The following is a 16,416-nucleotide window of genomic DNA, read 5'->3' as shown; positions in this document are numbered from 1 at the left end:
TTCTCGGACTTTATCCTCTGGACTGACAGAGATAAGGGGATAAGTTTCCCACCATGTTGATGAAAATCCAAAACCAAAATAGATTAAGATGTTGATATCTTTAATTTGCCAACCCATGATTTCTGAGCCATGAAATGAGAAAATTGTTCCTCTGAGAATCCCAACTGTGCTACTGTTTCTCATTCCAGCAAGTTTAATCCCCATGGACTTAATGGTTCAAAGGCAAGGCAGCATCCCATCTTAAACTCTATACCTCTCTTGTTCTTCAGGCATTTAGTGTGATTGCCATGTTTAACGTAATGAAGTTTTCAATTGCAATCTTACCTTTCTCGGTCAAAGCAGCGGCTGAAGCCAATGTCTCTCTAAGGAGAATGAAGGTATAACTAACACTGGGTGAGTAGGGAAGAGAGATCTCATTTTTGGGTGGGAAAATTCTCAGGGAAGGGGAGGCTGGGGCTTCCCAGGTGGCGCTAGTGGTAAAGAACCCGCCTGCCAATGCAGGAGAGACAGGAGAGGCTCGTTCGATCCTTGGGTCAGGAAGAGTCCCTGGAGGAGGACATGGCAACCTACTCCAGTATTCTTGCCTGGAGAATCCCATGGACAGAGGACTCTGGTGGGCTACAGTCCAGGGGGTCTCAAAGAGTCGGACACAACTGGAGCAACTTAGCATGCATGCACGTGTCAACCCTTTGGAAGGCTGGGTCATTGGTTTGGTGGATACTGGGAGAAGACCCTCCATTTAGTGTTGGATACATAAATATGCATCAAGCAGGATAGAGGCAGAATATTATAGGTGGCCTGTTCTTTTAGTAAAAGTAAGATGGAGTCTCCGCTCAGGGAGATGATGTTCCTGACCCTCTACTCTTTTTCCAAGCTATAAATCTTGAGTTGTTCCAGGAGTGGAGTTCAGTCTGCACTGAGCCATCCCCCCTTGCCTATCTAGTTTGTCCTATGATGGTGACAGAGTGATGATAGCCTGGGGGCACCATATTTATACACCCATTTAGCCACTCTATTTTTTTTTAACTTACCCATTCACCAAAGATTTATGAGTGCCAAACAGGATAAACCAAAAGAGGACCGCACCAAGACACTTTGCAGTTAAAGTGGTAAAAGGCAGCAGGGACTTCCCAAGTGGAGCAGTGGTAGAGAATTCACTTGCCAATGCAGGATATGCAAGAGATGCAGATTCAGTCCCTGGGTTGGGAAGATCCTCTGGAGTAGGAAATGGCAACCAACTTTAGTATTCTTGCTTGGAGAATTTACATGGAGAGAGGAGCCTGGCGGACTACAGTCCACAGGGTCGCAACGAGTCAGACACAACTGAGGGACTCAGCATGCACATTAAAAGCAGCAAGGGGAAAGCAACAAGTTATATACAAGGGAACTCCCATAAGGCTAACAGCTGACTTCCACAGAAACTCTGCAGGCCAGAAGGGAGTGGCACAGTATATTTAAAGCGATGAAAGGGAAAAGTCTACAACCAAGAATAATCTACACAGCAAGGTTCTCATTCAGATTTGTTGGAGAGATCAAAAGCTTTACAGATAAGCAAAACTAAAAGAGTTCAGAACCATAAAACGTTTTATAAGAAATGTTAAAGGGACTTTTCTAAGCTGGAAAGAAAAGGCTACAACTAGAAACATGAAAATTACAAACAAAACAAGCTCATCAATAAAGGCAAATATACAGTAAAGGTAGTAAGTCAAAGAGGTACAAAGTTAGGAGGAAGGTTGAAAGACAAAAGTATTAAACTAATCTAAATGCACAATAAACAGTTAAGGGATAACAAAACAAAAAGATGTAAAATACACAAAACAGCACTTATGAGGGGAGGAGAATAAAAACACAGGGTTCTTAAAATGCATTTGAAATGAAATGATTAAAATAATCATGTGTTCATATATAGATTGCTAGATATAAACCTCATAGTAATCACAAATCAAACGTCTATAAGAGATACACACACAAGAGAAAGGAACCCAAACATAACACTAAAGATAGTTGTCAAATCACAAAGGAAGAGAACAAAAGAAGAGAGGAAGTTTTTTTTCTCAAAAAATTAAAAACAGAACTGCCATATGACCAGGAAGTCTGGAGTAAATATGTGAAGAAAACAAAAACATTAATTTGAAAAGATACATGCACGTGTACCCCATTGTTCATAGCAGTGTTGTTTATAAAAGCCAAAATATGGAAGGAACCTAAGTGTCCATTTATAGATGAATGAATAAATAAGATTGTGGTACATATATACAGTGGAATACCACTCAGCCATAAAAAGAATGGAATTTTGACATTTGCATCAACATGGATAGATTTGGAGGGCATTACGCTAAGTGAAATAAGTCAAAGAAATACAAATACTGAACAATATCACTTATATGTGGAATCTAAAGAAAACCACATAAAACCCTGACTATAACAAAAAAGAAACAGATTCACAGATACAGAGAAAAAATTAGTGGTCATCAGTGGGAAGATGGAAAGGGGAAGGGGCAAGATAGGGGTAAGGGAATTAAGAGCTACAAACTACTGTGTATAAAATAGATAAGGTACAAGGATATATTATACAGCACAGGGAACAGGGAATATAGCCAATATTTTATAATAAATTTAAATGGCATATAATCTATAAAAATTTGCAATCTCTATATTGTACATGTGAGACTAATATAATATTGTAAATCAATTATACTCTGATTTTAAAAAAAGATTTCCTGTGTGCTTCCATATACACAGCATTGTGGAAAATGCAAATACAAAGAAGAGGGTTTTTACTCTGAAAAGCCTCCAATCTAGTATAGGACCAGGTACCCCAGTAACTGCTATATGCAGTAAGGATGTGATGTGCAGGAAAGACAGATTAAGTGGCTTTGAAGTTGAGGCAAGAAAAGGAAAGAAGGAGAGGATTTCAGTCAAGACAGCAACATGTTCAGATGTCTGTGAATTGATGGAAAGATCTTATTCACTCAGGCCTGAAATGTAGAGGTTGTTTTAAATGTCTTAGGGTGGCGCTAGGGGTAAAGAACCTGCCTGCCAATGCAGGAGATGTAAGACACATGGGTTCAATCCCTGGGTCGGGAAGATCCCCTGGAGGAGGGCCTGGCAACCCACTCCAGTATTCTTGCTTGGGAAATCCCATGGACAGAGCAGCCTGGTGGGCTACAGTCTGTGGGGTCAAAAAGAGTCGGACGCAACTGAGTGCGTGCACGTGGGTGCCTGCATCCCTCTTCTCCCCTTCCATCCATATCCAACCAGTCATGAATCTTGCTGACTCACCTCGTGATTACTGAATTCCTTCAAGTTTAAGAGGTACCATTTGTAAGACTCAATTGGAAGATTGCATCATTATTACTTTTTGAATAAGACCCAAGTCGATCTCATCACATTATTTGTCTTAGGCTAGAGGAAAAACTCTATGTCTTGACTCCTCAACCTCCACTCTGTCCCTAGTGGGAATCACCCACTAGGCATGGGGATCACCTTCATTTAAGGCCTCATAGTCTCTCACCTGAAGTACCACAGTGACTTAAGAACCAATCATCTTTTTCCACAGTTGTCCTTTTCAAATCCATGCTGCACTGTTAATTGAGCTGTTAAATGATTTGTCTGATCACTGATATTAACCTGCTTGAAATCCTTGTCCTTCACCCTCCAGGGCTGAGCCCTTGATCAGCGGGTCCTCAGTTATATCTCCACCTCATTTCCTTTCTACCTTGGGCTCTGGGCCTGGTGATCCTGAATTTCTTGCTTCATAACCCTTCTTGCTGAAAACCACACTATTGCATGTTTCCTTGCATTTGCTTGCGCTGTGCCCTCTACTATAAGATAAAGCTCTCCTCCCCTCCCCTCCCTCATCACGGCCTATACAACACTCTAAGGACTCAGCTCGGGCATGTTACATGGGTCTCCAGGATGGGGATCAAGGATCCCACCTCTGACAGTTATAGGGTGCAGTCCCTATTACATTTCACGGAAATGACCCATGGGTGTTCCTGTCTCCTACGAGACCGCAGTCTCTTCAAGGACAGGAAGAGTGCTTTATTGATACTTGCATTTCTGTTGCTTACTCCAGAATCTAGCATAGAATAAGCACTTGGCAGGTGTTTTGTTGAACTGAGCTGAGTGGGGACTTAGGAAGGCGACACAGTAGAGGCTGAACATGTGACCTTAGTTTCATAAGCATCAGTGCCAAGCAATAAAGCCCACTGCCCAGAATGGCATAAACTGGCCCTCGTGGGCGTGAGGGTAAAAATGTAGTTGGAATCAGCATTCTCCAATGTGGGTGACCCAGATAGGCCTTGTGGTTAAAGAGTTGTCTGTCCTGGATAGTATGAGCTAGTGGACTATTTTTGTTTCAGCTTTTCCTGGGGGGAATATTTTCAGAATACCTTTCCTGGATGTCCCAGGTAGAATTGCCAAGATTGTGATTTGGGGTCATTAGAGGATATATTGGGATGATTCTTGCAAATGGATGACATCTGCCAAGTTAATTTTGTTTCTTTAATCTTAGAAAATTCTCATAGCTAAAAGCCCCCCATCTTACATCACCCAACCAGAAGACCCAGATACTGTCTTGCTTTTAGCAAATGCCACCCTGACATGGGAGCAAGAAACCAGCAGGAAAAGTGGCCTAAAGAAGATGCAGAACCAGAAAAAGCATTTTCTCAAGAAACAGAGGCCAGAGGCGTACAACTTGAGTCCATCAGCTCAGGGAGCCCCTGACGAGGAGGAGCGATATGACAGCCCCAAATCAGTTCTACACAATATAAGCTTTGTGGTGAGAAAGGTGGGTATGTGTTCCAAAGGTGTGGCCTGAATATGGTTCAGTTTGAGCAGGAGGTGGTGGTGGGATGTCTCCATTTCTCCCTAAATTTTAAAGCTAGTAAATCAGCCATGGAGTTATCGCTCCAAGCTGAGAGAATACCGTGGTCTTAGTGGTTCTTTGTGCTGATCTTCAAATTTCAGAGGAGTTGGCAACCAGTTCCAGGGTTGAACGGACACTCCATTTCAGGTGGCTAGACTCAAACTGACTAGCCTTCATAAATCTTTTTGGATTTGTTGTTAATTTCACATTGGAGTCCTATGATAGATTGTAATAGCTGACAATTACGAGCAATTTCTATTTACCAGGTACTAAATGAACTCATTTAACCACCCCAGTGGCCCTATGAGATGGGTCTATAGCCACCCCACTTGATGACTGAGGAACCAGAGGCACAGCAGGTTAAATACCTTGTTCAACCCACGCAGCTCGAAAGTGACAGAAGAGGGCTTCACACCCTGGGCGCCTGGCCCCACAGTCTGCACTTAACCATTATGAGACGCTGCTCTTGTGAAAAAACGAAATGAGAGCAATAAGCGGCCCAGCAACAGAAGCCAGCCAGAGTCTGCTGCCTGCCCCCCTCGGGATTGCGGGTGGGGTAGAGTGTTTAGAGAAGCTCTGCATTTGGGGAATGTCTGACCTTCTCCTGCGTGTGGTTTTCTTGCCCTGGGAACTCAGCAGCCGTGCTCCCTGGATGGCAGTGTTGATTTTGTTGCAAAGGGCTCAGCATTAATCTTGTGCCTAATATTTTAATCTCCCATCTTGTTGACTCACCTTTTCCCCATGTGAGCACTATAGAGGGAGAGGTTCTTATGTATTATGTGACGCTAAACTCAATAGCTGGTGTAGAGTGGTACTTCTTGTAGTTAACAAGGCTGTCTGCACGCATTCACTGGAAATGCTATTTGGTTGGCTGAGTGCAGTCGAGCTTGGCTCTCAGTTAAGTCCTGCTGTGTGCACTTGCTTGCTCATCGCTTTACCCCGCCTATGACGTGCAGCACCCAGATTACTTCAACCATGCCTTCAGAGTTGCTCCCAAGAGGCCTCAGTGAACTGCTTTTGGGTTGTAAAGAAGCTGCCTCTGATCTCTGCACTTGCTTTCCTCCTTTTCAGTACACTGGTTGCTCCTGACTTGTCATCAACAACATGGTCAATGTTTTGTGAAGTAAGGTGAAGTCAAAGCGGCAGCACACTGTCCTGGGGGTTCGGGCTCTTCCTCTCCAGCCTAGTGGACCTGGGCTCCGGTCCCTGCCACTGGTCAGCTGTGTACCTGAATATACTCTCTAACCTCTTGAAGTCAGCTTCTTTACCTGCTCCATGGGTATTTTAACAATAGTACTGACTTTCCAAGGTGGGTGTGAGGACAGAAAGACCTCACACAAATGCTAAGTCCCTGTGGACATGAGCTATGGTTGTTGCCTTTTTCCTCCAATAATCATATCCAGCTTAAGTGCTGCCCTTAAGTGTCCTAAATTCAAGACATCCATGTTTTCCCAAATTTAGTTCCAAGATTCTATTAGACTGTAACTTCTTCAAGGTCAGGGCCCATATCTTCTACACAGCTGTGACCTCACACTGGGCCCAGTGCCTGGCACAGAATAGATTCCCAGTAATGTTTTCTGAATGAACAAATGAATGATCAGAAACTCAGGGGTGAGGCCTCATGGATTTCTTGCTGAAAACAAGGATAAATCTAGGCTGAAACAAGGCTCAGACCTGGCTGCGAGTAGCAGACAGGACTCAATGAAAAGCCAAATGCCTAGGCTGGTTGGATCCATCCTTGTGTTTCTTTGTCTCAAAGTCTCCATAATGACCCCTTTCCTTGTAGTTCTTTTAGTGGAATTAAAATGATCAGTTTTATTTATGTGCAGCTCCGATGACTACAAGGCATCTGCCTCAATCACTGTTTTATTGCTAGTGCCTACTGCTGTGCCTGGTGTTCTGTGAAGACTTACCCAAGGGATGAGTGAGGACAGGCAGCAACCCTCATGTGCTGGGGTAGCAGGCCAGCACGAGGCCCTTCTGATCTAGCTCCGGTGGAAAAGGAGTCATATTTGGTCCCATGCTGGGCATCTTTGCTCCGAGGGATTGCTGCAGGTCTTTTTTTAAAAAAATTTTTTTATTTATTCATTTTTATGGCTGTGCTGGGTCTTTGATGCTGTGCAGGCTTTTCTCTAGTTCAGGAGAGCAGGGGCCACTCTTCGTTGGCATGCGAAGGCTTCTCACTGCAGTGGCTTGTCTTGTTGCAGAGCATGGGTGTTGGCTGTGCAGGCTTTGGTCGCTGCAGCATGGTGTCTCAGTACTTGCGGTTCCTGGGCTCTCGAGCGCAGGCTCAACAGTTGTGGCACATGGGCTTTGTTGTGCATGTGGGATCTTCCCAGATCAGGGGTCGAACCCGTGTCTCCTGCATTGGCAGGCAGATTCTTTACCACTGAGCCACCAGGGAAGCCCTGGGAGCAGGTCTTAATGAGAATGTTCCAGATGTTGCAACCACAGCATTGCAATAGCTGCTTGAACTCGAGTGGGTCTGTGCCAACCTCAGAGTCTCCACATGGACTCCTCCTCTGCCAGTGGTGGCTCCCTGCTGATTGCTACACAGCTCACCCCCTCACCTCCCCTGGGTCTTGCTCAGACATCACCAGTAGCAGGTACTACCACTGACCCATCCGTGTGTCCTGGCCACCTTCCAGTGGCCAGATCAGCATTTGTGTGCCTGGTGCCCTCCCCACCACGCTCAATGAGCCAAGACATCAACAGTCGAGGGAGCAGCTCTCAGACACTGGCTGTGGGATATTTATCCCGATTCCTTCAACCACTGGGAGGAGAAAGACTCAGTTTCTGCGATTCCTTGAGTTTCCCAGCAGCACTGAGCTTCATTTGCCTGCTGTGGGAGCTGACCCAACAGCACACCCTTGATGGGCCACCCTCCTTCTCCTGTCCCATCCCCCTCCTCCCAGTTGGTATTTCCTGCACCTCCCCAACAAGCTTCCGTCACTCAACTCCTTGCTTTGGGTCCTCTTTCTGGGAGAACTCAAGCTAAGATGTCCACCTTCCCGGTAAGGCCTCCACCCCCATTTCCTGCCTGCTTTATTTGTTTCCACAGCATGCATCTGTCACACTTCATATTTTATTTAACTATCTTATTTACTGTCTGCCCAGCTAAAGCATAAGCTCCATTAGGGTAGACCCAGACTGGACTGTTGTGTTCTTTGCTGTACTGTGCTGTTGCTGGGATTCAGAACAGCACCTGGCACAAAGCAGGCTTTAACAATGATTTACTAGTTGAATTAATATATCTGCAGCCATAGAAAAATCCATGAACCCAACATGCTGGAACAACATAACTGCTCAGTAATTTCAGACTGAGATGTTATGGTGGGAGGGTGCTTTAAGAGGACTTTTAGAAAGCTCCCAGGCCTCTGCACTTCAAGGCTGCCCCGTCCCTCTGGGCTGTGCAGCCTTTAGCATCCATTGAATTTGCTTTCCTGGAGTCTGGGCACAGGACAACTCTCATATTCAGGGCCTGTGTGTCCCAGACCAGCACAGGCTGTTTCGCATCAGTGCTTATACGTGATTTCTAGAAGTCCTCCGGGCACTCTGCTGGGCTGTGCAGGGGAGGCACCCAATTAGGGCTGAGGTTCCAGCATCCTCCCAGGCTGTGTATCAGGGTTGGGGTGTGTAGCTGCGGCTGTCACCTCACAGAGCCAGCAGTGACCCATTGGCCCCTGCCTGGCCTGGCCAGCACAATTTGCGGATGACCCTCTAAGAGCTGGGAGACTGACGGTCTTTTTTCTGTTTTTCTGATAGGGGAAGATCTTGGGCATCTGCGGGAATGTCGGGAGTGGGAAGAGCTCCCTTATCGCAGCTCTGCTAGGACAGGTGAGCTGCGTGCGCAGCGCGGTGACGGTGCAGTGGTTCCCTGCCCACCTTGTCCAGGGTCCTGGCCTCAGCCGCACGGGATGCTGTCCTCAGAGTGAACAGTGAGTCCCAGGCAGTCCATGCGTTTGGCAGCTCCAGGCCTGAGGGGCCGGACCTTCCACACTCTCTCTGCTTTGCCCACTGAGTTAAGCAGTGAGAGCTTTCTTGCCTGGAGCTCCATCTTGGTCAAAGGGAGAGACGGGTCATTAAACCCACGGTTTTCTCATGACATGCTTGGCCTGCGCCGATTAGAAAGGCCAGCCAGGTGGCTTGGCAGGGAAGCACCTGAGAACCTGCAAATCACGGGAACTTTAGATCCACCTCCATTTCCCCCCCGTCTGCCCAGAGGAGGTGCTGGTCCTTGGAGGAGGGGCTGAATGAATGCACGAACCAAAGCACACCTCGTGGTAGGAATGGGGGGCTCTTGTCCCTTGCCTGCCATTTCTAGCTGCGTGACCCCAGGGAGATGGCCAAGCCGTCCACTGTATCCACAGTCAATGAACCGTTCACAGTTACCAAGACTTCCCAAGTGAAAGAGAAACATTCAGGGAAAAATATTAAGTCCCTTTCCCCCTCACTCTGCGCTCCAAAAGAGCTTGAGACCTGTGACTGCCTTTGCCTGCAGTGGAGACAGGGGAATGCCAGGCTCAAAAGAGCCTCTCCAAACGGGGTGACTTCTGCTGGCCTCAGCTGGCTCGTTTGTAGGAAGAGTGACAGCTCCTTCCCTGCTTGAAGGCAGAGGTGGGGACTGAGGCAGGTGAGCTGCTCAGCCCCTTGTGCTCTGGGATTTGGCATGTGTCTCTGTGACAACCCTGGAGTCGGCAGGTGCATGACAGGTGACCCAACCTAATTCTCCACCTGGAATCCTTTCCACGAAATCCTGTAAGAGACGAGCCAGCCTCTACTCAGATACCTCCAGTGATGGGGGACTCATGACCTCACCCTGATCCCTCTTTGGGGAATTTTGAGCTGTATTGGGAGTGAAATTTACCTCCTTCTAACTTCTACTCTTGGCCTGCTCCTTTGGAACGTCCCAGAGAAAACAGAATCCAGCTGCCGCGTGACAGGTGCATGGTATCCACAGCAGCCCCACAGCCTGTGTTCTCCAGCATGCAGGGCTACCTCTGCCCCTTCTGGAACATTCCCACCTGGCCTCTCAAACGTGTTTGAGTGCCTTGGTCAGCAAAGCTGGGCTTTGTGTGTGGCGAGACATCATGTCACCCTCCATGCCTTCAGAATTTGTGCTCATGGAATAAGCATGTGGCAAAGGTCCAGCGGGGCTTCCCTGGTGGCCCAGTGGTAAAGAATCCACTTGTAACGCAGGAGCCACAGGAGATGTGGGTTCGATCCCTGGGTAGGGAAGATCCTACCCAGGGATTGAGATGGGCATGGTGACCCATTCCAGTATTCTGGCCTGGAGAATCCCATGGACAGAGGAGCCTGGTGGGTTACAGTCCATAGGGTTGCAAAGACTCGGACATGACTGAAACGACTTAGCATACACTCATGCACACACACAGACGTGCCCTGTTGGGCCCAGAGGAGAAGACAGGGAGGCCTGGCTCCTGAGGGTTCTCTGGTGTTGTTGCTTCAGATGCAGTTACAACAAGGGATCGTGGCCGTCAATGGGACTCTGGCCTATGTTTCCCAGCAAGCATGGATCTTTCATGGAAATGTGAGAGAAAACATACTATTTGGAGAAAAGTATGATCACCAAAGGTAATATTAATTTTAAAAGTGTGAAGTACTTCTGTGTTTGGTACACTCTGCTACAGAGGCTGATGTCATTGGTAATGATTGCTAAGTGGGTTTCTTTAATGAGTTCTGATTAAACATTCATCATACATGGAAAGGTGTTGGTTTTTCTCTTCCTGATCCCAGAGTTCAGGAGAGGTGCCTTCTGCAGACCTGAGATCACACTCCCAGAAATGAATGGAATCAGCACTCCTTCCCAATGCAGAGTAGCATATGTTCTGAGGTTTTCTGTAACAGTGCATATGGTGTCTGACTGCAGCAAGAGGAATCTGACAATTTTGCTTTAGGCCAAGTAACAGGAACTTTCCTTGAAACTGTGTGCAGCAGGTATGCAATTAATCAACCCTGAAACTATGAACTGACACCAGAGCTGTCAGGGTATGTTGCTGTTGATGTCCTCAACATGAAAGGAATGAAAACAAAATTCATAATTTTTGAATCCACATATAGGGCCATTATATTTAAGCTCTGGAAACACATTCTTAAGGTTCTTTGCCAAGTTTGATCTGTTGCCATGTACATTCTCTTATTAGAGTCCCATAACCAACCATTTAGGGGGACTCTGGCATCATATCCCCATTTTACAGAAGAAGAGACTAAGGCCCAGAGAGGAGAGCTGACCTGCCTCCTCCCAGCCCTGTCTGGAACGGCTTCTCTCTGCAGAGGCAGACTAAAGGAAGGGATTCTTGTCTGTATTTCTTAGGGCATCAGAATGCAAGTATTTACCAAATACCTGCAAGACACAGGACTGTGTATGACCATGGGGGCCACCGGGGTGGCTCAGATGTATCTTTGGCCTTCAAGTGCTCAAGTCTGGAATGCGTGGTAGGAGATGCACAGAGATGACAATGGGCCAAGAAGGAATATGCCAAGGGCAGGAGACTGTGCCGGACTGTTCAGAGGCAGCAGAGGCCACAAGAGGGAAGAGAGAGTGGCACTTGAATTGGGCCTTGAAGGATGGACTGAGCACCCTTTGTGTGTGGCATCTCTAGCACAGGTTTTGCTCTTGGGATGGATATTGAGACTCTTAGGACCAAGGGAAGCAGGAGGGTGGGAGGAAGTTTAAGATGGGAGTGGAGGTGGCAAGATGAAGATGCCCCGAGCAGCCTGAGTCTCATAGTCAAAGATTGGCCAAGGTGATAACATTAGTTGTAACTACTGCTGATGGAGAATTTGAGCATCAGACAGCGTTCCCACTTCTCCCAACCCAATGAGTTATTAACCTAATGTACAGGGTGGAGAGTGAGAATCAGGGAGGTATAGTCATTTGTTCAAGGTTACCCAGCTGGATTCAAACCCACGTTGTTCTGATTCCAAAGCTAATGGTCTCAGCCACCAGGCATAGCAGCCCTGAAGCTGACACATGGGCTCAATGCTCAGGGCATCAAGTGCTTTCAGAACCTGGTGCAGACCTGTGATCTGCCTGCTCACTCTCTGCTGGTGCCACCCACACGCATCTTCTTGTCCATCAGTGGTCTTGCATCCTCTGGGACATCTCCTCCAGCGACCTCAGCCTTCACTGGTGACTCCCTGATCTGACCCCCATGAGTAATTTTCTCTTCAGAGGTCTTGCGTGCACTGATTTCATCTGTCTCAAATGTTGGGAAGCCTGTAAGGGGAGGGACCCTCCCAAGTCAACTCTGCATCAGATAGGTGGGAAGAAGTAAGAGGGAGTTGCCCTTGGACATCAAAGATCAAACAACCAGCCATCTCCTTGCCTGCCTATTACACCAGTGTGCCTTTTGAGCCACCCTGGGCTGCATGGACATGGGGTCTTTCTCACTGTGCTGACCTCAAGCTTTGCTCCCACAGGTATCAGCATGCAGTTCGCGTCTGTGCCCTCCAGGAGGACCTGAGCAGCCTTCCTTATGGAGACCTGACCGAGGTGAGTAGAACCCAGAGCTCAGCCCCATAGCAGTACACAGCCGCCCAAACGCCAGGTCCACTGGGCTGAAGCTCCGCAGGCTCTGGCTCCATCATATCCAGGTGCCCCAGAAGACCGAAGGGTCCCAGGAAATGTGGGGAAAGTCAGGCTCTACCATCCTGTATTCTCCACCTGGGTCCTTTCCTGGGAGATATCACAATGGATGTGACACCAGCTCCACCTGGGTTGGGCGCCGCCTGGTCACTCCTGGGGTCACTTCCAGTTTGTCTGCCATCTCAGGGATGGTTTCTGGCAAAAGCTGCTTCCCCACCTCCCAGGCTGGCTTGTCCTCCAAAGACAGAGGTTGGGGGTACAGCACTGTGGCTGATGCTCACGGGCCCCTTCGTGCTTTGCTGGCCCTACCCGCCCAGGAGTGTAAGAGTCATCTCCAAATATCTCCCCTGAAGGGTGTTCATTTAAAGGGCGGGGGCTGAGCCTGCCAACTCAGGTGGCTGAGGGGAGCCCCCGGGCCACCTTCTGTCTCCCCATCCCAGTGGGCCCTCTGCAGTCTTCCCAATCTGCCAGGAGCCCAGAGAAGGAAGGCATCCTGACGAAAGCCCAGTTCAGAGCACACTGTCATTCTCTGCTGGTGTCGCAACGTGCCTGCATTAAGGGAATGGCCACCATAACCACTGAAGCCCTAGGCACTGCCAGTGTCTGCGTTCACCCACCCCTGCGTGCTTACCTAGCTCTGCCCTCGCTTTCCAGGGTCTAGACCTCTGCTTCTGCCAATTACCACCATTCGAGATCCCACTCCAAATCCATCCCCTTGAGGAAGACTTTCCTGAGTCCCAGCGTCTAAAGTAATATGCCCCAAAGTACTTAGTTTATGCTTCTCAGTCGGCACTTGTTAAAATCTCCTTTGTGCCATCACTATGCGTAAAACTAAAACTACCCACCCCTGCTAAGATGTGAGCTCCCGGTAGAGAGGGGACTTTCCTTGTCTGACTTCATGTGTCCTGCCCTAGTGCTCAGTCAACGCCTGGCTGAAGTCCTGGAGGCTCGCGTTGGGGTCAGTTGGATAGAATCACCTCAAGCAGGCAACCTAGGCTTTTCACCTTTTCAACAAATGTTTGCTGAGCACCTGTTCTGGTCCAGGCATGGTGCCAGGCCTTAGGAATGTGATGGTGAACAAAGCAAACATGTCTCTTTTCTTCACAGAGCTTAGAGTTGCTTAGTGGGAGTGAAAAGTTGATCCACATGTGGACAAATAGAGACACCCCCTCCTTGACCCTCTGCTCCCAGCCACTTCTCCCCCCTGTTCACTTGTCCACTGGCTTTCCTGCTCCACAATGAGAGATTCCTGCTCAACAATGCCCTCTGGTGCTACTGGTCAAGATGAAGCCCTCCCTATGGGGTTGCACTGGGGTGGTGGTATTGTGAGCCAGGTACCCCTCACTCAACACTGGAAGGAGCATTTCACTAGTTGCCACTGCCTACCAGGCTTCCTGCAGAAGTGGAGCCTCCCACTGCCCAGGGTACCTGGTGTGGCCAGGGTGTTCCTGGAAGGGGGTGGAGGAATGGATCATGGTGGTGAGCCATCTGCTGAAGAGTCTCCAGGAAGCTCCTGGTCCCCAAGCACTGCGGGGTGGGAGATGGGGCCTGATGATGGACCGTAGCATTGCCCTTGTCCACAGATCGGGGAGCGGGGCCTCAACCTCTCTGGGGGGCAGAGGCAGAGGATCAGCCTGGCCCGCGCCATCTACTCGAATCATGAGATCTACCTGCTGGACGACCCGCTGTCGGCCGTGGATGCCCACGTGGGGAAGCATGTCTTTGAGGAGTGCATTAAGAAGGCGCTCAGGGGGAAGACCGTTGTCCTGGTGACCCACCAGCTGCAGGTGACTGGGACCAGCAGGACCCATGAGGTCATGTAATGCGTGTGTCATCTGATGCTCGCAAAGACTCCTCTTCTGCCTAAACCTGCAGTCCTCACCTGGGCCAGGTCAGGGAAGGGACAGAGGACGCTGTGATGGTCCCCAGCCATCCAGGCTTGTATGGAGCCCTGCCCAGTCCTTTCTGGGCTCGGCCTCCATTACCCTAGCTTTGGGCTCAGTGGAGCCAAGACCAACCATCAGAGGGAAATTCTCCAGGAACACCTGACTCCTACCTGTGGGGTCGACACAGGGCACCTCCTCCAGCTCTGGATCACTGATGGTGGGGAGGTGGGAAGCCAGGTAGGAACAGCCTTCTTCTCCATCAGGGGCTGAGCAGGCCCAAGGCCAGGGGCAGGGGGTGACAGGAGACGATGAACGCTTGATCGGGGTTCAGATGCCCCTGTATTACTCCCTAGGGGAAAGGGGCTGGAGACTAGGACTTCAGGGCTGAGGCAAGAAGCTTTTCCCCACTCGGAGCCACTCTCAGGCTTAGGAACATGAATGTCGCCCAGGAAAGGGACTGACTGAACTCCCTGAATAAGCTTGGGAATTTGGCAAAGTGGCCACAATACTTCCTGTGTCAGCCCCACGGAAAGGGCTCAGGACCCCCTCCACCCCGAGATAAGTTGGGTTGGTCCTGACTTATCTACAGTGAGTAAGTGAGTGAATCCCCAGAGGTGTGTTCTGTGCATCTGTGTGTGTGTGTGTTGCCGGAGGAGAGAGCCCCCGCGTTGGACTGTAATGAGAAGTCAGTTGGAGCAGCGGCAGCAGAAGTCCTATCTTCTGACTCTTCGGCCACCCAGTGGGAAAAGTTAAACTAGGAGTAAGAGATGGGACTCCTGGCCTTTGCAAGGGTAAGACAAGCTGGGGGAGGGCTCCAAGATGTCAGCATGTGAAGTTGCCATGGTTACAGGATGCAGTACCCAGCATCTTTAGGCTCCTCTGTCAGTGGCCAAAAGAAGGCCGGGTTTACAAGGATCAGGAAAACTAGGCCTTCCTATACCTGTGGTGTTGCCCCAACCTCTGCCTCTCTGTGCTGAGGGTTAGAGGTCTCAGAAGAAGCACCAAGCATCTGAATTTAGCGTATGGGGTTTACCCGAGTGGTGTCCATCACCTCCAGGAAGCATCTTAGCTGGGCGGGTGAGATAAGAGCTCCTTGTTCCTCTGCTAGGCAGGGGCAGGGTGTGGACAAGGCTGGGTTTCTTCTGGGCCCCCGTGAGGTGACTCAGAACAGGCTCTTGCCCAGCCCAGGAGCTAAATGTGGTGACCAGCTCTCCCTGGAGACCACAGGCAGTGGGAAGGGCTATCCTCCTGCAGGGTCCGATGGATGTGGATCAGAGCTGTCTTTGCAGGAGTCCTCAAGGGGCATAACGTGACCTTGGCCCTGGCCCAGTCTCTGAACCTTGCTTACCAGCAGAATGACCTCAAACTAGATCGCAGGAGGCTCAGCCTCCTCAGAGACTCTATTTTTCACCAAGGTCATTTCATCTTACTTTTTGCGTGTTGAAAACACAGGCAGCCACTAGATGGCGCTGGAGTCTCAATCCGGTCATCCATTATGGGAAGGAGGGGCTCAGAGGCGGACCTGAAGCCCCTGGGCTTTTCCAGAACGTTTCTCCGGCTACTTTCATTCGGGGGTCCACAGGCAATCTGGATGCTTTTGGGTGCTCAGACTGGACAATTGCTCTTCTGAAACTTGAGGAAACAAATGAAATGAGGCCAGCGGCCGACTGCTGACATCCAACCCAGGACCAGATTTTGTGTTTGGAGAACAAAGCTGCACAGATCACGCTCCGTCTCACTGGAGAGAACTGGGAGCCCACTGGCCAGAGGGGCTTCACCAGGAGCGTCAGGGGCTGGGATGTGTGCTCTCACACTTGTGCCTTAGTCTCCCCATCTGGGAAATGGGCTGATAATCATGCTGCTTGCTTTCTTGATTGGATTGTGGGAGACAGAGAGGAGATGAAATCAGGCTTTGAAAATTAGAAGATGCTGTGCAAAGATGAGAAGAGACTTTCTGTCAGAAAGTGTCTCAACTGGATATTAAGACCCAGCTGTTCCTCCTTGGGCCGTTTGGGAAAGTGGACATGGAACCAGGCAGTTAGTCCAAAGAA

General features: G+C 49.1%; 1 protein-coding gene across 1 annotated transcript in view; it reads left to right on the top strand.

Moving 5' to 3' along the window:
• ABCC12 (ATP binding cassette subfamily C member 12) overlaps positions 1–16,416 on the top strand; it is a 61,667-nt gene that overhangs the window by 17,962 nt on the left and 27,289 nt on the right. The window contains exons 8-13 of the mRNA XM_086349466.1: positions 270–377; positions 4,517–4,792; positions 8,636–8,707; positions 10,341–10,465; positions 12,314–12,386; positions 14,063–14,266. Coding sequence (XP_086205592.1) covers positions 270–377; positions 4,517–4,792; positions 8,636–8,707; positions 10,341–10,465; positions 12,314–12,386; positions 14,063–14,266 — 858 coding nt within the window. The remainder of the gene's footprint in view (positions 1–269; positions 378–4,516; positions 4,793–8,635; positions 8,708–10,340; positions 10,466–12,313; positions 12,387–14,062; positions 14,267–16,416) is intronic.

This window comes from Bos grunniens, chromosome 18, assembly GCF_055505025.1.
Source record: "Bos grunniens cultivar Pamir isolate PY7600 chromosome 18, Bosgru_T2T1.0, whole genome shotgun sequence".
Taxonomy (NCBI): Eukaryota; Metazoa; Chordata; class Mammalia; order Artiodactyla; family Bovidae; genus Bos; species Bos grunniens.
The sequence above is the reverse complement of the archived record's forward strand: the minus strand, read 5'-3'. Positions and strand labels throughout refer to the sequence as shown.